This window comes from Eptesicus fuscus, chromosome 5 (genome assembly GCF_027574615.1).
Source record: "Eptesicus fuscus isolate TK198812 chromosome 5, DD_ASM_mEF_20220401, whole genome shotgun sequence".
Taxonomy (NCBI): domain Eukaryota; kingdom Metazoa; phylum Chordata; class Mammalia; order Chiroptera; family Vespertilionidae; genus Eptesicus; species Eptesicus fuscus.
In genome coordinates this window covers 59,944,735-59,964,947 of record NC_072477.1, presented here as the reverse complement: position 1 = coordinate 59,964,947, position 20,213 = coordinate 59,944,735, and the positions used below count along the sequence as shown (strand labels likewise).

The 20,213-nt window shown below is 37.1% G+C and overlaps 2 protein-coding genes across 4 annotated transcripts in view; both read left to right on the top strand.

Annotated features, from left to right (window-relative positions):
* Positions 1-10,259: 10,259 nt before the first annotated feature.
* On the top strand, positions 10,260-10,505 carry CTXN2 (cortexin 2). The gene has a single exon (XM_008143115.3). It carries the CDS (start codon positions 10,260-10,262, stop codon positions 10,503-10,505), a length of 246 nt encoding a protein of 81 aa, XP_008141337.1.
* A 6,009-nt stretch (positions 10,506-16,514) lies between these two features.
* Positions 16,515-20,213, top strand: part of SLC12A1 (solute carrier family 12 member 1) — an 85,116-nt gene continuing 81,417 nt past the window's right edge. For all 3 annotated transcript variants that reach the window (XM_008143117.3, XM_008143116.3, XM_028147679.2), the window contains exon 1: positions 16,515-16,931. In XM_008143117.3, the coding sequence (XP_008141339.2) occupies positions 16,515-16,931 (417 nt within the window). The remainder of the gene's footprint in view (positions 16,932-20,213) is intronic.

Below are 20,213 nucleotides of genomic sequence, written 5' to 3'. Positions count from 1 at the left end.
CATGTCTTCTAACAAGGTAGATAATTAACATTTCTACTCTCTGACAAAACAAAAAAATTGTAGTAATATAAGGGACACTGTTTATAGTGTGTAGAAGGAGAAATAGGAAAACAAAATGTTTAGAAATAAAGCTGATTGATAGTTATATGAATTGAAATTTTCTCCTATTAGCTTATTATTTAGTCATTACAAATTAGATTTTACCTTCATAGCTATTTGGATGATCATTTTTTTCTATATTTTAGTATAGAAGCATAATAAATTCTTGGAGTGGGGCCCATACATCAACAATAGAACCATGTATTTTAGTATCTTGTTAAAAACAAATTTATAAAACCCACCCAATAGTAAAAACTTTTGGACAAAAAGTAGAGAAATAAATGTGTTTATTTACTTATTTTTAATTTACTGACTTGATTTTTTATTTTATGAGGACATTTACATGTCCTTATATATAGTTACTAATTTGTAGCTGTTAATTTGACTCTGACATCCCTGGTAACTAAAAGAAAAGGCAAATGAAATCAATTACATGATATAATACATTGTATATAAAAGAGAACACACTATTTACCTCCTTTAAGTGAGTAGGAGGGGTGTGAGAGTTCAATTCATGAAATTAATATTGAAAGAAATGTTTTTTGGAGGAATATCATAAATAAATAGGAAGTCATGTTTTTGGCAAGTCTTTACTTACAATCCTGTAGTTTTTATAAGCTGAGGTTATTTTATATAGAATATTTGTGTGTAAGTTGAAAGTGTAATGCACAGCATAGTAAAGGCAATTCTGTCTGGGGGAGGTCTAGACAATGCTACCCACATATTTATCTTTCTAATAACTTTGATTGCTCTGAAAATAAATAATAGACTATCCAGGAGTATAGGTTAACTACATGTTCTTTAGAAGAACATTCAAATATTTCATATATTTCAACAACATTTTTTCTTTTTAAAAAAATGTTTTTAATTGATTTTTTTCATTTTAAATTCTTTATTGATTAAGGTATTACATATGTGTCCTCATCCCCCCATTACCTTCCTAACACCCCCCCCCCCCGACGCATGCCCTCACCCCCGTGTTATTTGTGTCCATTGGTTAGGCTTATATGCATGCATACAAGTCCTTTGGTTGATCTCTCTCCTTTACCCCCACCCTCCCCTACCTTCCCTCTGAGGTTTGACAGTCTGATCGATGCTTCTCTGTCTAATTGATTTTTTAGAGAGAGGGCAAAGGAGAGGAATAGAGAGATGGAAACATCAATGAGAGAAAAACATCCATCGGCTGCCTCCTGCACTCCATTCTCTATTTCCATGCTATCATCTGCAGTCACCCATTGGCTTTTCAAGCCCAGCTCAAGGAAGCAGGACTAAGTTACATGATTCTACTGTTGATGTATGGGCCCCACTCCACGAATTTATTATGATTGGAGACCCAGTAGGGGATCAAGCCTGCAACCCAGCCATGTACCCTGACTGGGACTTCTTGGTTCATGGGTCCATGCTCAACCACTGAGCCACACCGGCTGGACCCTTTCAACAACTTTTATTGGCAGCAGACATTGGTAAGAATTTAAAATACAGGCATTCTGGGTTTTATTCTATTCTTCATTACTGTTCTTCATAACTTCTTTAGCAATAGAGATTAAAATATAAATTACTAATCTCTGTGCTTCTATAGAACTTTGTAGAAATTGTCAAGTTGTTGTGCAATGTATCTCATCAAGGGCAAATACCAAATCTCATCTATCTTTGTGTCCCAGCATCTAGCAAAGAAAGTGGAACTTAGTGGATTTTTAATCCATTATGCTTTTCTGAATAAGCCACTTTGCAGACTTTATAGAGTATCACCCTTGTTCATATAGTTTAAAAAAGGTCAAGGTCATGCACCCGCTATGACCAAGGAACCTAATTTATAGTCAAAACTTTCCTTTGGCATCAATTCAAAATAATTAACTAAAAGCATTGCATCAACTGATGGAGGTGTGGATTTTTTTAAATACCAGAAAACCATCTAGAGGAACCTTCAAAATATAATAGATCAGCATTCACTCAAATGATCTATGAAACAATGGCTATATCCCACTTTCTAAACTTGGTGAGAATTATATTTATAACATATCTCTATATATTTAAATTATATTTGACACAGATTTTTAAAATCAGTGTCATGAGCATTTACTATGGAGCCATATTTAAAGTCATACGTTACAAGTCAAGGTCTCCAATAAATTCTTGGAGTGCAGCCCATACATCAACAGTAGAATCATGTAACTTAGTCCTGCTTCATTGAGCTGGGTTTGAAAAGAGAATGGGTTATTGAAAATCGTAGTATGGAAATAGTGGAATAAAGTATATAGCCTGTGTTCAGACATTGTCAAAATAAATCAAATTCATAAAGTTTGTTGTTAATATTGTACAAAATGGTTAACCCCTGCATTTACATCAATAGACTATTCTTGCAACAGTCTGAAAACATATATAGAATAACAGAGGGAAGAAAATGACCTCCTTTCCCATACTCTATAAGTGACTGCATTTCCAGAATATGATATCTCCAGCACCTTGCTACTTGAAACATGGCTCTGAGGCTAGCAACATCCAGCATCCCCTAGGATATTGTTCAAAATGCAGAACCTGAGACCCAACTTCACATTTGCTGAATGAGGATGTGCATTTTAGCAATATCCCCAGGGGATTCATATTCACATTAAATTTCAAGAGGCACTTCTTTAGCACTTAGTACCAAAAAAAATATATAGATTTAGTGAGCTTTAAAAAAAGTCAAAATCATAGCTATGATCATGTTACTGGAAGAAGATACTCCTATTTTTTTGCCTTTGGTGGGCAGTCAATTCACCTATATTAAAGGGCGTTTACTACTTTTAAATGAAAAAGAATAACCTTTTTGTTTTTAATGAAGTATTTTATGAACTCCCAGTTGTACATTGCCCATATTTTGCAAGACCCTAAAATTTTTTTAATTAGTAAACACTCCAAATGACCACAAAGTTTGTCTTCACTTTATTATTAAACTATAACACACCTTTACAGTGTTTTATTTTTACATGAACAATGACCCAATTCTGTATTTATATTTTCCCCAAACGCTGACAATTTAATCACTCATAAGATCAATAATTAATGTTTCGGAAATCTACAGGTGCTCACAACTTGTAGGTTCTGGATGCATTATCCAAACTTGAATAGAATTGGAATGTTCTAGCTGAGTCTGGAGAACGACAAGACCTCCTAAGTAAAAATGAGATGAGAGATTTTTGTTTTGTTTTGCTTTCAATATTGTTTGGGCTTGGATTCTTTAACACTGTTTAGAAACGTGCCTCAAAACCACATTGGAGTTTTATCAGAGCTTCCCTCGCTGGGAATCTTAAGTGGGAGCTCGGTTTTACTACGCAATGCTTCAGCACTACGGACAGCGCCTAGGCACCTAACTCCTAAGAAAGGGAGGGGATGCGGTTGGGTTTGCGTAGTGGAGAAAACGGGGAGCAGGGGGAAATAACCCCAAATGCCGCATGCAGTCCCCAGTTAAAGCTTGCACTCGCGTCTTTCCCGTATTGGAGGAGAAGAAAGACGTAAGAATTTAGAGCCCTCACAAACACACACTCGCGCGCGCGCAGCAAATATTAGCACACTGCTACATCGAAGAAATCCATGCACATTTTCCTGCAAAACACACTCGCGCGCGCACACACAAGTACTTCGCGGGCGCCCGCGGCTCCTGCCTCTCGCTGACAGATAACATTTTCACAGGTAGGCCAGGAAAGCGCTACCCACGGTCCTGTGACTCCACGCAGGTTCCCGGGACATGCCTTTTACATTACCACTGAACAGATCAGCGAACACAGACAAACCTGCCAACACTTAAGTCTACTCGCTGGATTTCATCTCCATGGCAACAAGCATGGAAGGTGAGACAACCCTGGCCAAGAAGTAACTTTCTCCCCCTACCCACCGCATTAACTGAAGGATGCCAGTGCAGGTCCAGATGAGAAGAAGCATGTCCTCATTCTCTGGTATTTCTGAAGCTAGGAAGAGGGAGAGGAGGTGGGGGAAAGGAGCCTGCAGGTCTGGTGAGTTCGAATTCTAAAGGAGGAAGAGCACTGATGTTTCTGCTGCTGCTGCTGTTGCTGCCAAAAAGAAAAAGCAACACAAAACAAAAGAGCACGTATGTGTGCAGTGTGCTGATGCTTCTCCCATGGTTTGTAGATTTCTATGCTTCTCCAGTCTAGCATGTCCAAAGAGAACTGGAGACAGACAAGGCATAATGATTATGATAGTCTAGGTTTCTCTAGTGAGACATTTTGAGAATTTTCAGACTAGGTTTTCAGTGCTCTGAAAGGAACGAATATCAGAGTCCTTGAGGAATTATCCAAAGATTCTCTTAAGAAGGGAATTCTCTTAAGGTTGAAATCTGAAAGGGGGAGGGGTGGTTCTGGCAGATCCCAAGGTTTTGGATCCCTGGGAAGGCCTGAAATTTGTGCACTTCATCATGATGAAGACATCTGGGTTTGTAATTTAAGGTTTTCCTTTGATTACAACATATTCCATTCCTAACGATTAACTAGCTCTGTGCAGATGTGGCCTCAATAATGTTTCATTTTACCTCTTTAGCTTTAATGGGATTTAATAACCTTGATATACAGTGGGGGGGGGAGGGCTGTACCTGTGTGTATGAGAAGATTCATTATTTCTTAAGCTTGGGTTTTTCTTATATGTCTCATTTTATGAAATTGTGAATGTTCATATTATTACCATTAGTGATTATCATATCTAATGACCAATATCAAAATGCTTTTCACCCAGAAACATCATATTCCACTACAATAGCTGTTATTTCAGATTTCCTGCTTGGAATATCATTAATAGATAAATAAATGGGGGAAAACCTGTTGATTAAAATAAAATACAGGAGATTCTTTATTTTTAATGGGCACATACTTTTCAATATTGGTTCTGCAATTGCACATGCTGCATGCAAATTAAATAACTATCTGTTTCTGAAAAATAAATTTTATACCTCCAATCAGTAAACTTATTTCATAGAAGAAATAAGCATCACACATAACAGTCATGTTTATAAAATGCTATATATTAGGTATAAAAATACTGTTATCTTTGTTTGACTACTAAAGATGGTATGATTTGTAAGGTTTAACATAGAAATATTTTATTTATTGATTAATAACTACAAGGCAACTCAGTGAGATTTGGGCCTTTTTATATCTACAGGTATACCCTTGGCCCAATCTTATGACTTGTCAGGACTTAGAGATTGCAGTTTCTGACGATTTCCATGAAGGAAATGATGTTTTCAACTCAATTATTCATTTCTAAAGGTGCCTAAATACTTATTCCAGTGAATATGGCTTGAGGCAATGTTTTATCATTTGCAGTAGTACTATAAAATTGTATTTAAATGCTTTAATCATAATATAGATAGACCCTGATATTTAAACTGTACAATATTGACAATTTTACCCACTTTTTGTTGTTGTTGTATAGCATGTTTAAAATAACTTTGCTATACAATTTTAACATTCTACTCCCTTTTGGAAACTTTATTTCTTAGCTATTTTTTTCTCATAAAAATTTATTCATGGTTTTGTAATTTCATGGTCTAAATTTTTGTCATTTTTCACTCATGTACTCTTTCCCAGTAAAACAGATTCCTTTTGAGGTAGGCATTAAAATGATTGTTGTGCAGCAGGAAGAACATGCTGATTTATTTTTATTTGCTTTCCAATCTCTTCCAGGGATTAGAGAAACTGAAACTATATTGCTTATCCAGAGTTGTTGAGTAACTTTTGATACTTATTAATTATGAAGAAATCAGTGTTGTAACTGAAGACTTCTTTTTATTTTAACAATATCTAATTATTACATTGATTTTATGTCATATTATTATCTATACCAATAGAAATGTGCAAAGCTCAGCCCTAGCTGGTTTGGCTCAGTGGATAGAGTGTCGGCCTGTGGACTGAAGAGTCCCGGGTTTAATTCCAGTCAAGGGAATATGTCCAGGTTGCAGGCTCAATCCCCAGTAGAGGGGCGTGCAGGAGGCAGCCAATCAATGATTTTTTCTCATTTGGTGTTTCTGTCTCTCTCTCCTTCTCCCTTCCTCTCTGAAATAAATAAAAATATATTTAGAAAAAGAAAGAAACTTGCAAAGTGCAGCATACTTAGCAGTATATTCTCAAACACTTTAAGACTTGGTGTTGAAATGACACCAAGTTAATTCACATTATTCATTTCACAGAGCAAGAAACATGGAAAGTTTGGGTAAAGATTTGAAAAATTTAGGCCTGAAAATAGTAGTATTTCAACTACTATGTATATGGCTTAAATTACCAAGACCAACTATTTGCTAAAGATACTGTTAGGCAATTGCTTAACATTTTACTTATTTGCTTGTGTAGACAAGCAATGGCCAGACTTTCTTCAACCTTGAATACTACGCTTTCAGTTATTCTTCTTGACTGGTGTTTTGTTTTCATTTTAATAAAAGGTAGAATTTTAGGGCTAATATAAAAGTCTAAGTTCTTCCTTTTAAGATATTTACCAAACATCTGTCTTTCTCATCCCAACATTTTTTATTAAAAATGGGGATGTCATAGTTCTTTTGAACCCCAAGTGAATTTACTCAGGTCTATTTTTTAAAACTGAATATACAGTATAATCATATCCTTATTCTTGAAAGTACTTAGTCTGATGATCTCAGGATCTGTACTTTTAACTTTTGTACAAATAAAACTTCTTTTCTGTCAAGTTTCCTTTAGGGCCTGACCCCATTTTCTCTTTACCCATCACTCCTAAACCTTCTTCAGTTTAGTGTCCCTCTTGGACATTCAACTGAAAATTTTAAATGATGAAAAAATTATGAATGGCAGTGTCCTATTTTTCAGTTCCCATTACCACTACAGAATTTGACACAGTTTAGCCACACCTTATAGACACTCTAGCCTCCTTTGTTCCAGGGGAACTTCCTACTACAGATTTCCTTGTATTTCTGATCATTCCATATATGACTCTACAAACAGATATGATTTTCTCCTCATAAGAGAATTGTTTGTTGAGGCTCTTTCCTAGGCTTCTTCCATCTTCAATCTTTCTAGTACCTGCAAATAGAACCTTAAAAGAATTACAACAAAATTGCCTTCTAGATCAATCCAGAACAAGTAGATCCCAGAGGATCACACTTCAAATATTTGAATACAGCTATCGTCTTTCTTGATCTTTCTTTTTCTAGGCAAAACTCCTTTCTTTCCATCTCTTAAATTTTGATCTGTGAAGTTTTGATGCTTCTATGTATTTGACTCTCTCCACCCAGGATGCATTCTTTTACACAAACTTTACTTGACAATAGGCCCTTAAGATAGTCTCCCAACTGGCAATTTTATGCTGGACAAAATGATCTGGATTAATTTATTCAAAACTGCCTATTAAAGTGTCTAAAGTGTGCCACTAATTCACTAAGTTCAGAAAAAAACTCATTTGCTTTCTAAATTTACTCTTTGCTTATATTTTGGTTAATGAAAACACTGTCTCCTAATATATGGTGACAGGAGAAGATTTGATTTTGGGTGGTGGGCAGATGGTGCAATATACAGATCTTGTAACATAGAAACCCACACCTGAAACCTATATGTTCATGTTACCAATGTCACCCAATCAATTTATTTTTTTTTAAAGAAAACACTTTCTTTCAAGTATCCAGCCTTAATAAAATGGAATCACCTTTGATGCCTCTCTTTTCATGGCCCACTATACTAGTTGCCTAATTCTATCCCTCATCCTAGATAATAAAAGGCTAATGTGCAAATTGTCCCTTCAACTGGGAGTTTGACCAGGAGGCAGGCCTGGTCGCCTCCAACTGTCCTCCCCTGCAGGTCTGGTCGCCCCCAAGTGCCCTCCCCTGCAGGCCTGGCAGCCCTCCCCTGCAGGCCTTGTCACCCCCAACTGCCCTCCTTTGTAGGCCTGGTCCCCCCCACTGGCCTGGCCCCCCCCAACTGCCCTCCCCTGCAGGCCTTGTCACCCCCAACTGCCCTCCCCTGCAGGCCTGGTCCCCCCCAACTGCCCTCCCTTGTAGGCCTGGTCCCCCCCAACAGTGCTCCTCTAAAGGCCTGGCCCTGCCCAACTGTCCTCTCCTGCCAGTCTGGTCCCTCCTAACTTCTCTCCCTGAAGGCCTGGTCCCCCCAACTGCCCTCCCCTGCAGGCCATCTTGTGGCAGCCATCTTGTGTCCACATGGGGGCAGCCATCTTTGACCACATGGGTGTGGCCATCTTGTGTGTTGGAGTGATGGTCAATTTGCATATTACTCTTTTATTAGATAGGATGTTAGACAAATTATAATATAAAATATAAGGGTTTTTGTATCTTTAATAGGAAGATACCTTGCTTTATTTTTTTCAATTACCATTCATCTTTAACATTATTTTGCATTAGTTTCAAATATACATCATAGTGATTAGACTATCATATGCTTTACAAAGTATTCCCCCTGATTTTTTCAGTACCCACCTGGCACCATTCATAGATATTACAATATTATTGGCTATATTCCCTATGCTGTACTTTACATCCCCTTGACTATTTTGTAACTATTTGCAGAAAGATACCATGTTCTAATTAGTAGTGACAAATGAGTTGAGTGTTTTATTGCTAGCGCTAGAAAAAGCCTTTGTTTGTTTATTTGGTCAGTTGGTGGGTTTTAATAAGAATGACAGGGTCTAGTGGATTAATCACTGGCTAAGAGCCAAGTTAACAGGATTTAATTCTTCTAATGATCAGCTGTGACCCTGCTTCTCTGTCTACACTATAATTTGATTAACTGATTCTAAAGGTAATTAATTTAATTAACATTAAGACATCAAATGGGAAAATTGTTTTGCTTCAATTCAGCATACACTTTTATTTTTGTTTGTTTTTTTACCAACACTTTTGTTGTAGTTTCAGAATCTCAGAATAGTAGAAGTTTAGGTGTGGGATCTGGTTGGGAGGGAACTGAGGGGCTTGCCTTGAAGCTACATTTTCATAGGAACCATGCTGTTTAATTTGAATTTTATGTTTATTTAGGGTGTTCTGAAAGCTAATGGAGATCGTGGAAAGATGGCTAATAGTCCACATTTACTGCTGCTTGATTCCGGCAAGCTGCTATGTTGGATACTGCACTTATAAACAAAATTTTAAAAATACAATTTCTCTCTTTAACAAATTGAGATTTAGTGTGTGGAGTAGTTGTAGAAAAGAAAATACATGAACATAAGTCTAAAAGCTAAGGAGGGAAAAAGAGAGAAGACAGTAAAAGTGTCAGAATCACCTGGCCGGTGTAGCTCAGTGGTTGAGCATTGAACCTATGAACCAGGAGAGCATGTTTTGGTTCCCAGTCAGGGCACAATCCCCAGTAGGGGGAATGCAGGAGGCAGCTGATCAATGATTCTCCTTCATCGTTGATATTTCTTTTTATCTCTCTCTTCCTCTCACTTCCTCTCTCTGAAGTCAATAAAAAAAAAAAGATCAGTATCTGTATCAGACAAAATGGCACTAGAGATAGGCCTTGTAACATGGACCTTAGAGAATGTGACCAGCTCACACTCTATAATTATATGTGGTTGTATCTACACATGCAAAAAATAGATGACAATCCGGGTCAAAGAAGCAGAGATTTTACCTCACAATGCTTTTGATTAAAAGCTTTTAAGATTAATTATTTGCATATTTACCTTCATACTTGATTTTTTAAAAATATGTTTTTACTGATTTTAGAGAAAGAGTAATGAAAAGGGAGGGGAAGAGAGAGAAGAGGGAGAGAGAGAGAGAGAGAGAGAGAGAGAAACATCGATGGGCTGCTTCCTGCATGCCCCCTACTGAATGAAGCCCACACTCCAGGCTTGTGCCCTGACTGGGAATCGAACTAGCGACCCTTTGGAGCCAGCTAGGGCCATACTTGGTTTTATATTGAGCATACAGAGCTACAGTTTTCTGTGTCCACAAAGGCAGTTCTGTAATTGCTACAATAGAAGCAGCATCTCCAATGCTAATTTGATCCTGATTCATATCTAATGATGTTTTCAAATGTCTTGTGAGTTAAGTCAAGAGGGCTTGAAAAATGCCAGATTTTATAAAACAATTACCTGCTCAATATCACACATTGATAAAACTAAACTGATTTCAATTTTGTATCTAGGCCAAGAGGTGACTCCAGCTGGAATTCTCAAGAGCCACAACGATGTGACAGTGAATAATGAGTAGTTCCTACTGTGGCAACTCTTCAGCTAAGATGAGTGTCAACGAAGTATCAGCTTTCTCATTGACTTTGGAGCAAAAAACTGGCTTTGCTTTTGTTGGGATTTTGTGTATTTTCTTGGGACTTCTTATTATCAGATGCTTCAAAATCCTGTTAGACCCGTATAGTAGCATGCCTTCCTCTACATGGGAAGATGAAGTTGAAGAGTTTGATAAAGGGACATTTGAATATGCACTTGCATGACTGTTCCAGCTTCCTGGTTTTTAGTGTTGTGCTCTTGAGACACATGGTGAATACAATTGTAATTACCTTGAGTGTGCTGCTGGAGAGAGGTTCATTTCATTCACTAAATTCAATAAACGTGCATGGTTAATTTATCCACCTTGCTGTGTAAATGATAAACCATCGTTGGGTTTTCTCACTTTCCTCTATCCCCTAATACTGGGGTGTCTAATGAATAGAGTAGAAGGATCCTTCAACCATATATACTATCTTTATTCTTATCTCAAACATCAGCCTTAAATTCCTGCTTTCTTTTTGTGCAAATGAACTCTGCTAGAGGCTTCCTGCTTCTGCCCCTCTTCAATGCCATGACACCCTCTCCACATTCCCAACTCCAGCCCACTTAACATTAGAGAATCAGGTGTCTTAAACATAAGGGACCCCTGGTCCCAAGGATAAATCAAATATGATTTTCCTAGTAATAGCCATTGGTCAAAAATATTCACGGATGAAAAAAAAATTCACAAAACTAATACACAAACCTACAAATAGCCACAGGCCCTGAAGACCTCCAATTATCACAGTGTCCTGACCCTTCTAATTATTCTCCTTCTGGAATCTCCTACAATAAAACCCCTGAGCTTGAGATCCAAACCAGACCTGCTTCAAACTGATACTTCCTCCTCCTCCTTGCCCCTTTTAAATTAAATTATTGGGGTGACATTGGCTAATGCAATTAAATAGAGTTCAAGTGTGCAATTTTAGGATACATATGTGCCCAACACCCAAAGTCAAATCTTCTTCCATCACCATACACTTGACCCCTCTCCTCTTCACTTCCTCCCCACCCTCTTTTCTCACTGGTAACCACTGTACTGTTGTCTGTGTCTATGAGTTTTTGTTTGTTTGTTTGTCTTGTTTGTCCATTGTTAATTTCAGTTTATATCCCACATATGAGGGAAATCATATGGTGCTTGACTTCTTCTGTCCGATTTATTTCTCTTAGCATGATATGGTACATATAGACCATGGAATACTACAGTCCTAAGAAAAGATGAAATACTGCCATTTGGGGCAACATGGATGGATCTTGAGAATATCCTTCTCTCCTTTTACCAACAGCACAAAAAAGGGAGTTTCCAGCGTGACCTAGTGGAAAGAGCACTTGTCCAGGAACAAGCAGTCCAGTCTCTGCCCTGCCACCACTTCAGCTGTGCGAGTGGGCTAAGTCATCTAATCTCAGTGGACTTCAGTGCAGAGGCTAACTAGAGGATGCTTAATGTCCCTTTCAATCCTAGTGTACTATGAACTCTACAAACATGTCTGGCGACCCAGACATCTGAGATGAATGAGGACTTAAGATGTTATGAAAAAAATTTTAGTTTAGGAGCTTAAACTCAGATATATGATTTCTAATATTGGCCCACCCCAAAACAAGCTTTATGACCTAGATATTTACCTAAAGCAGACTTCTTTTCAACATCTGCAAAACAAGGATAAAGAAGCCCATTCTGTAGGAATGCTGAGAGAACTAAGTGACACGATGAATGTGAAAGGAATTTGAGAACCATAAAACCCAGTTTAAACATACCTTTCTATCATTATTTATTATCCTCACTGGTCATAGTAATAAAGGTTCCCAAACCTTAAAAAGCAATGGATTAGTGTAAATTATTTAGTGTATTTTATAAAATTCTGTCTCATACTTTCAATTCCAGTCTTCATTCTCTTTATTTGATAAGTGAAAATATAGAATTCTATAATTCCAAAATCTTTTCCAACTATAAAATTCTGATTCTCCATAATCAATGAATGGAGGAATAGCAGGAGATAAATAAATTTAAAAATATTTGTATCACTTGAGAATACAACACTGCCAAACATACCAAAAAAAGGAATAACTTATAGCCCTAGCTGGTTTGGCTCAGTGGATAGAGTGTCAGCCTGCGGACTCAAGGGTCCTGGGTTTGATTCCAGTCAAGGGCACATGCCCGAGTTATGGTCTCATTCCCCAGTGGGGAGGGGGGGCATGCAGGAGACAGCGATCAATGATTCTCTCTCATCATTGATGTTTCTATCTCTCTCTCGCTCTCTCTCCTTCCTCTCTGAAATCAATAAAAAATAATATATATATATATATATATATATATATATTTTTTAAAGAATGACATATTTACTGAGTTAATACTAAATTAGGTATTTTCCATTTATTATGTGATTTGGTACTTTTATCAATCCTTTGAGTTCAGTATTACTATTTTCACTTTATTATCTCAATTTTACAGGTAGGAAACTGAAGTTGAGAGAGACTAACTTCCCAAGATCACCAAGCTAGGGAATGGTTGTGTTAGAAATTGAACTTGGGCAATCTAATGTCAGAATCCTTGTTTGGAAACACTCTGCTGCACTCCAACACTGTCCTCATACTTCTACAGATCTTACAAATATGGTTACTGCTCAGGTCTTTGACCAAGAAATTTAAAACAGAGTCTCGAAAAGATATTTGTACACCCATATTTATAGCAGCATTATTCACAATAGCTAAGATATAGAAACAACCCAAGTGTCCATCAAAGGATGAACGGTAAGTAATTGTGGTAAATATATACAATAGAATATTATTTAGCCTTGAAAAGGAAGGGAATTCTGCAATATGCCTACGAACATTATACGAAGTGAGATAAGCCATTTACAGAAAGGAAAATACTGTGTGATTCCACTTATATGAGGTACTTATTAGTAAAGTAGTCAAAAATCATTAAAAAAAAAGAACAGAATGGGAAATGGGGGTGGGGGAGAATAGGGAGTTATTGTTTAATAGGTATATAGGGTGTGTTTTTTTTTGCCAGATGAAAAGAGTTATGGGGATGGATGGTGGTGATGGTCTCACGACAATGTGAATGTATTTAATATCACTGAACTGTGTAACTAAAGATGATTAAGGCAGTAAATTTTATGTGAAGTGTATTTTACCACAGTAAAAATGCAAAAGCAAAAGCAAACAACAAAAGACCTGCCTGGCACCATATCTGGGACACGGAATATAATAAGTAAGTGTCCATTGTACTCCCTCCCCCCGAAGAAAACAAGAAAGAGAGAAATAGGTTGGCTCCTGAAAGGGGCAGGTATTGGGGGAACATTTGAAGGAAAGGAGACTGGAGGGGGCAGAAGTAACTGCAAGTAAGTCCACAGCCTGTCCAAGGCCAGTGAACAGGACTTGTTTTCGGTTTCAGCCTCATCTCAACTGATTTAAATAACCAGCCCCACCTAGCTGAATCTGAAATGTGACTAATTCCTATGCCCGACTGCCTTCTATTTGGGGAGTCAGAACTCTTTGTAAAGCAGTTAAATTCCTTGTCCCAGCAGCATTTTGAGAGCAGAAGGAGTTATAGGTACATACTTGCAATTCTGTCTCTATATAGCGTACAGCCTCATATATTAGCCTGACTGATTAGCATGATACCTGACTAAGAGCATCGAAGGGGCTTTACTTAGGTACCTCTAGTCCCCTTTATACAGTCTGGCATCTGTTTCTCCCTATTTTAGTAGGCATAGGATCTATCTCACTCTCTAATGATTCACCCCAGAATCTTGGATGTGGCTAAGTAAAAGTCACCAATTGAAAATATTGCCCAAATAGTAAAAGCGAACGTTAAGTATAAACACAAATTGACTCATTTATTCCTCACAATAACTCCACAACAAGGTCGGTAACACTATTATCCACAACTGCGTTTTACAGATGAGAAAATAAAGGCAGAAAGAGACCGAGGAACTTGCCGGAGATCACACGGGTAGGAAGTGGCAGGGTCAGGATGGAAGGGAGCATTCTGACTCCAGAGACTTGCTCTCACTCCCTGTATCACACCACAGCCATGCTGCTCAGGCAACTGGAACTCTCTTGCATAGTTTCGGATAAAACACCAGGAGGACTCATTCAATCTTCGCAACTGAAAACCATGACAGAACCTGCAGGGAGGAATTGTTTGTGCTGTCTTAATAATTACCACCTCCCAGATGTGAGCCAAACCTCTCCCTCTACAAAACTCAAAATCCGAGTTTGATAAAATGTTTCCCAAAGGGAGACAAAAAGGTCATTTAGCAGTGCCACTGGGAAACTTACCTACAGTTTGATTTCTTCTGGAAATTGTTTTCCTACTGCATAGGAATATTTGCAATAAATCATCGACTGTACTCTCAATCTGCTCACTTCCCATGAAGAGAAGAGTCAAAGTAATAGGTATGATAAGCAAGATAAAATAATCTCAAATAGCATTTTCTAGTTACAAAGTATAGAAATTATCTCTGGAGGACTACATTTTCTGCACATGCCAAACACTAGAAGGTCACTAAGAATCATGTGAAATAAGAAGATGGGATTGAATTTATTTAGTTCCAAACAACTAAAGCACTGCTCGTATTTTGTTGGATAATTGCTGTTGAGTAACACAACTCCCCTTATGAATTAAAGAAACTTTATTTTACTTTCTACCTAAAAAGATTAATGGTTTACTAGTAGTTACTATTTGAAGTAGTACTTACGGTTCCTCAGGGCTAATGACTGGGCGGGACCTACTGTAATTATTCCAGGCCAATCATTGCTCAGTCATCTCTTTCAAGGAAGATTCTAACCAATAAGAAGAAGGCTAAGATTCTGAGCTGAAAGCTAAGTGCCCCATATATGCCTGGGTGATGCTGAAGCAAGTTACGCTTCCTGAGAAAAGGCTCCTGGTGGTGAGTTAAACATTTCTGGGCAGGGTAAATGCCACTTAATATTATGCATAAAGTAGATTCTGAAGAGTGGAGTAAGGGTAAGGATATCAAGGACTATAAAGAGAAGTGGGATATTCCATAAAAACTGAAGAGACAACAGAGTCGCTTAGAATTTCCCCAGGAGAGGTTACTTGAAAGTTGAAATTTTTTAAATTCAAATAAATAGTTTTATTAATTTCAGGAGAAAGACAAGATTTTGTATTTATCTTTCTAAAACTTACTTGGAAAAGACAAATTTTAAGGTATAAATAAAAGGATATTATTCTAAAGAAAGAATGCGCTAAGATGGGGTTATACCATGGATTTTGAAAATGAGTCAACACTCTGCTTATCTAAAAGTCACATATAAGCTTCTCAGTGAAGATTCAGAATATTTAATTAAGGGGAACCAGAGAAGCATGGTTGTTTAACCTAAATATCGAACACGATTTTACTGAGGACTGTGATTGATGTCCTTACCCTGATTAATCATGTGTTATTTTAAAGACTTTATAATAGTATTTGTAAAACATACAAATTTTTGAGCAAATCAAACATTTTGAAGGCAAGTGAAAAAGCTCATCATTTAGAGGGACATCGTCTTGACAGGACATATTTTTTAAAATCTACCAAGAATATACTTTTCGAAGATTAAATATTTTTAAATTTTACTTATCACTTAATTATATAGATATCAATCAAAAAATGCCTTGCAGTTTCAACATTTAGTACTGTCGATGAACTGTTTCAGGCTAAGAATGTTCTCATCAGCTCTTACTGTACTAAATAGTAGTTATATCTTTTCTTATTGAATCCAACTGCACAGAGTCTAAGCAATCACTACAAACACAGGTAACAGTTTAATGACTCTATTGGAAACTCGGTTTGCTAAATCCCCAGTTACTTATCATGGGGTTTAATTACTCAGGTGATCAAGGTTCCGGGACAGGCACTTTTTAATGAAATTAACTCAAAAAGATATGTCTTGTGAAACAACAGTTTCCTCACACCCCCATTCCTACTTAAATATATTTCTATTACTTGAACCAAATTTAATTTTCTTTTTCATTGACAGCTTTGAAGAACAATGTGAAGATTGAATAGGAAATACATCAAGAATCTACTTATTGAGCTCTTCTAACAAAAGCCAGGAGCTCCCTAATGTAAACACATTAGTGTTTATTTTGAGGAAGAAATATATAAATTTTTTTAAAAAGCAATAATAAAGTAAATAGCTGAGTCCCCACCGCCAAAAAAAAAAAAAAATCTAGTTGGAAGATGTCACTGAACAATTCTTCCAACGTATTTCTGGACTCAGCGCCCAGTAATACCAATCGCTTTCAAGTTAATGTCATAAATGAGGGCCTTGAGAGCAGTGCGGCAGCGGATAACAGCGACCCTCCACATTATGAGGAAACCTCTTTTGGGGATGAAGCCCAGACCAGATTCAGAATCAGCTTTAGGCCTGGGAAACAGGAGTGCTATGACAATTTCCTCCAAAATGGAGAAACTACTAAGACAGATGCTAGTTTTCATGTTTATGATTCTCACACAAACACATACTACCTACAAACCTTTGGCCACAACACCATGGATGCTGTCCCCAAGATCGAGTACTATCGCAACACCGGCAGCCTCAGTGGGCCCAAGGCCAATCGACCCAGCCTGCTTGAAATTCACGAGCAACTTGCAAAGGTAAGTTTAAGAGAACAAGCAGGTATCCTCCCTTCCTCCTTCAGGCGATTTCCTGTTCTTCAGTAGCTCTAGGAATGTAGAAGCGTCCAATGACGAGGTCTATTCCAAACTGTCCATCTCCCTTTCACGGCTGTCCCTCGTTCCCAATAAGCAGAAAATACACAAACGTGTGTCACAGATGTTTGCTGACTGAGGAAAGAAAACTGGAGAATGGACTCTGAAAGTTAGGCAATATGTCCTAGCTTGTTTACAATTGTAGTCTACTCGATTCACACTTGGTTAAACATGTCAAACTGAATACTAAGCCGATTTCACCTTAGGATGAATGCTTCTACTACAACAGTTGTAAAAAAAAAAAAAAAAAATCCCTGGTGCTTGCTGTAGTTAATTCTGTGGTACCAGCCTTTAGTGCACATGGGTATTTTCCATATTCTTTAAAGAGACAGCAGAGATTTATAAGATTCAACATGTTATCCCTTCCTCTTCAAAGCTTTGCCTGAGGCTCCCGAGTGCACTTAAACATATAAAAGTAACTAAATTAAATTTAAGTACAGAAGCAGCAGATGTGGCTAAACTTTTTATTATTTAAGGAATATAGCCACAGTTCCCAAATCTGCCAGAAACATAAGGCAGCACTTTTTCTAATCTTGTAGCAAATCATGTGTAAGCTTCGTCGATTTCTTCTTCCATAACCTGCTCTAAGATATGTTGATGCACTTTATCTTCCTGTTCTTCTGGAACACATTTGGGAATGAATATCATTCTTTGTGGATATAATCACTTGCTAAGAAGAAGAATTAACTGTCACATATCCAAATATAGTTTACTCTTGCCCAAGTGTTGAGATGAGGGAAAAAATTGGTTGGAACAATTTCTTTCATATTCATTCATTCGTTCAACAATTTTTTTTTAATTATTAAATGATCACCTACTCTGGGATTCTAGGAATGCTGATCTCATGAAAGATGCTAGTAAAGGTGAAAAGTTCCTTTTAGTTTCTGCTCATCCTTCTTTTCCCAAGGAAACCCATCTCCAAAACTTGTTTCCCGTGATTGTATAAGGTCCCTGACTCTGGGTTCTACAACCAGAGACTGAGTGATTTGGTGGTGGGGCCAGGGGGGTCTGGGGGGAGGGTTGGGGGCGGTGAGGAGGTGAAAGGAGACAGAGCCTCCTCTCCCCACCAAACCTGACTTGTTCTCTGTACTATATCTGCAACACTTTGTTACGTGGCTGTTTTCTTTATAGGAATATGATTTAGATTCTCTGAGATATTAATGCTAAATCAAGAGGAGTTAGCAATGTGGCAATGTCATACAAAATGACAACTCCCCCAGAAGATTTTTGAGAATAGGGCAATTTGAAATCAGACCAAGGTGTCACTTTCCTTTTCTATTTGAGGAAGAGGAGAGGAGAAGAGAAAAAAGGGAGAGGAAAGAGGGAAAAGAAGGCTGAGAAAAGAGTGTACAAGGGGTTTCCAAGATGTGGGAGGGGTAGAAAGAGAAATTTAGGGCATTATAAAGAAATTTCAATTTATTCTGAAGTAGTAAAATGAGCCAACATCCTCTTTAAAAAGACCTGAAATCCCATTTCACCACACTCTACAAGATAATTTTTAAAGCTGCTCCTTCATAAAATTGTGATCAAAATTTAAATATTCTCATTCACCCCCTTCCCCAACTTACAATAAAAGAAAATAAATTTTAACTCTATTAAAAAGGAAATGGAGTAAACTCACATTTTTATTAGGACTGAAATTTTGGAGAGAAAAGAGTAGCTTATTTACAATTTCTAAAGCCGTAACATGTAAATCTTTATACACAGGAAGAATAACTCAGAGGGAACGACGTTGTTAAAAAAGACCACCTGATTCAGTAGAAATGCAATAGCTGCATTTGACAGATGTGATAGCTGGGTTATCATATTCTTTTTGGAAAGATAAAATGAGACTGAGGACTTAACTTTGACTCAAAGCTTTTTTTTTCTTTTTCTCAGCTACAAAGGAATGGCAAATTAAATAAATTAAAAGTTAGGTTTAGGCCCCATGCCCTGACTAATCATTCTGAATTAGTACAGCAATAAGTTACTCTTTGTATGGACTTGACCCTTACTTATCTAAGGTACTTCATTTTGATTAAATCATACACAAGTATCCACTGAGCCACTTGGGAGCAGAATTAAATACAACCACAGCAACTACAGTGGGCACATTCTTGTAGCCAGGATCATTGCAGGGTCACTGAAGTTGTAGGGACAAGTCTGCCTCCCCATGTGTTCTACCCTGTGATATCCTTTGATTGCAAGACATTAGCAGTGCCTTCTTCAGTTCACCTCTCTCCTTCCCAGTGAATTTGCTGCTACTATTCCCAGGCTTTCCTCTACCCCACACCCCCAAATAAAAGATGAAGACTTGCAACGTAATGTAATGTAACTCTACTGCCACCTCCTTGTGGTCCTTGACATTTTTTATGGTAGTTTCTCAAATCACAACTAGAGTAAACATTATATAATACTCAGATATGTCACAGATCTTTGTACACAAAAACATTGTAAGTGACAGCGTTTACTTAATTTAAAAGTGGAAAGTAATTGACATATTACTTGTTTGGTGATCTTTTTGTACCCATTATTATATTACTTTAAAAAGCCACTTAAGAATGGTACATTTATACTAAATGGCAAAACATATTTAGTCAGAAACCAATTGGATTTTGTGCTAGTTGTGGTTATAATTCCCAAGTCAGAAATAAATACAAGTTTGTCTTAATCGATAAAATAAAAAATAAGTTTGAAAGATCTTGTTTTAAGTACCAATCTTAAGTGAAATTCTAGTAGGAGTAGATATTGACAGAATTTGATAGGCCAATGATTTGCAATCATAGTTGAAGAAATCGTTTTTATTTTCTGTATAGTAAAGAGTTAAATGCCTCTACTGGTGATTATGAATTAAGGATTTATAAAAACTCTAATTAAAAGCAGGAAAAAAGAGTCCTGTATCCCTTACTTGCTCTACAGTATTATACAAGCTACATAACTTCAGCTGATCTTGCAAGATGCTTGTGAATACTAATGTTTATATGCATATAAAGTCTAGCATATTGCCTCCAATGGATAAAAACTAAAAAAATGTTAATAATAATTATGGTAATTTTTATACTAGCTAATTTAAATTTTTTATTTAAAAAGTAAAATATACACCGATCCAATATTTACTAAGTACTAAATATATGTAATGAACTATCTCTTATCTAATGTAAAGCTTTAGTTATTCTCTTCAGGGGAATT

Excerpts from the sequence above, each read along its gene's own strand:
- CTXN2 (XM_008143115.3), top strand. The coding sequence starts at position 10,260 with ATGAGTAGTTCCTACTGTGGCAACTCTTCAGCTAAGATGAGTGTCAAC.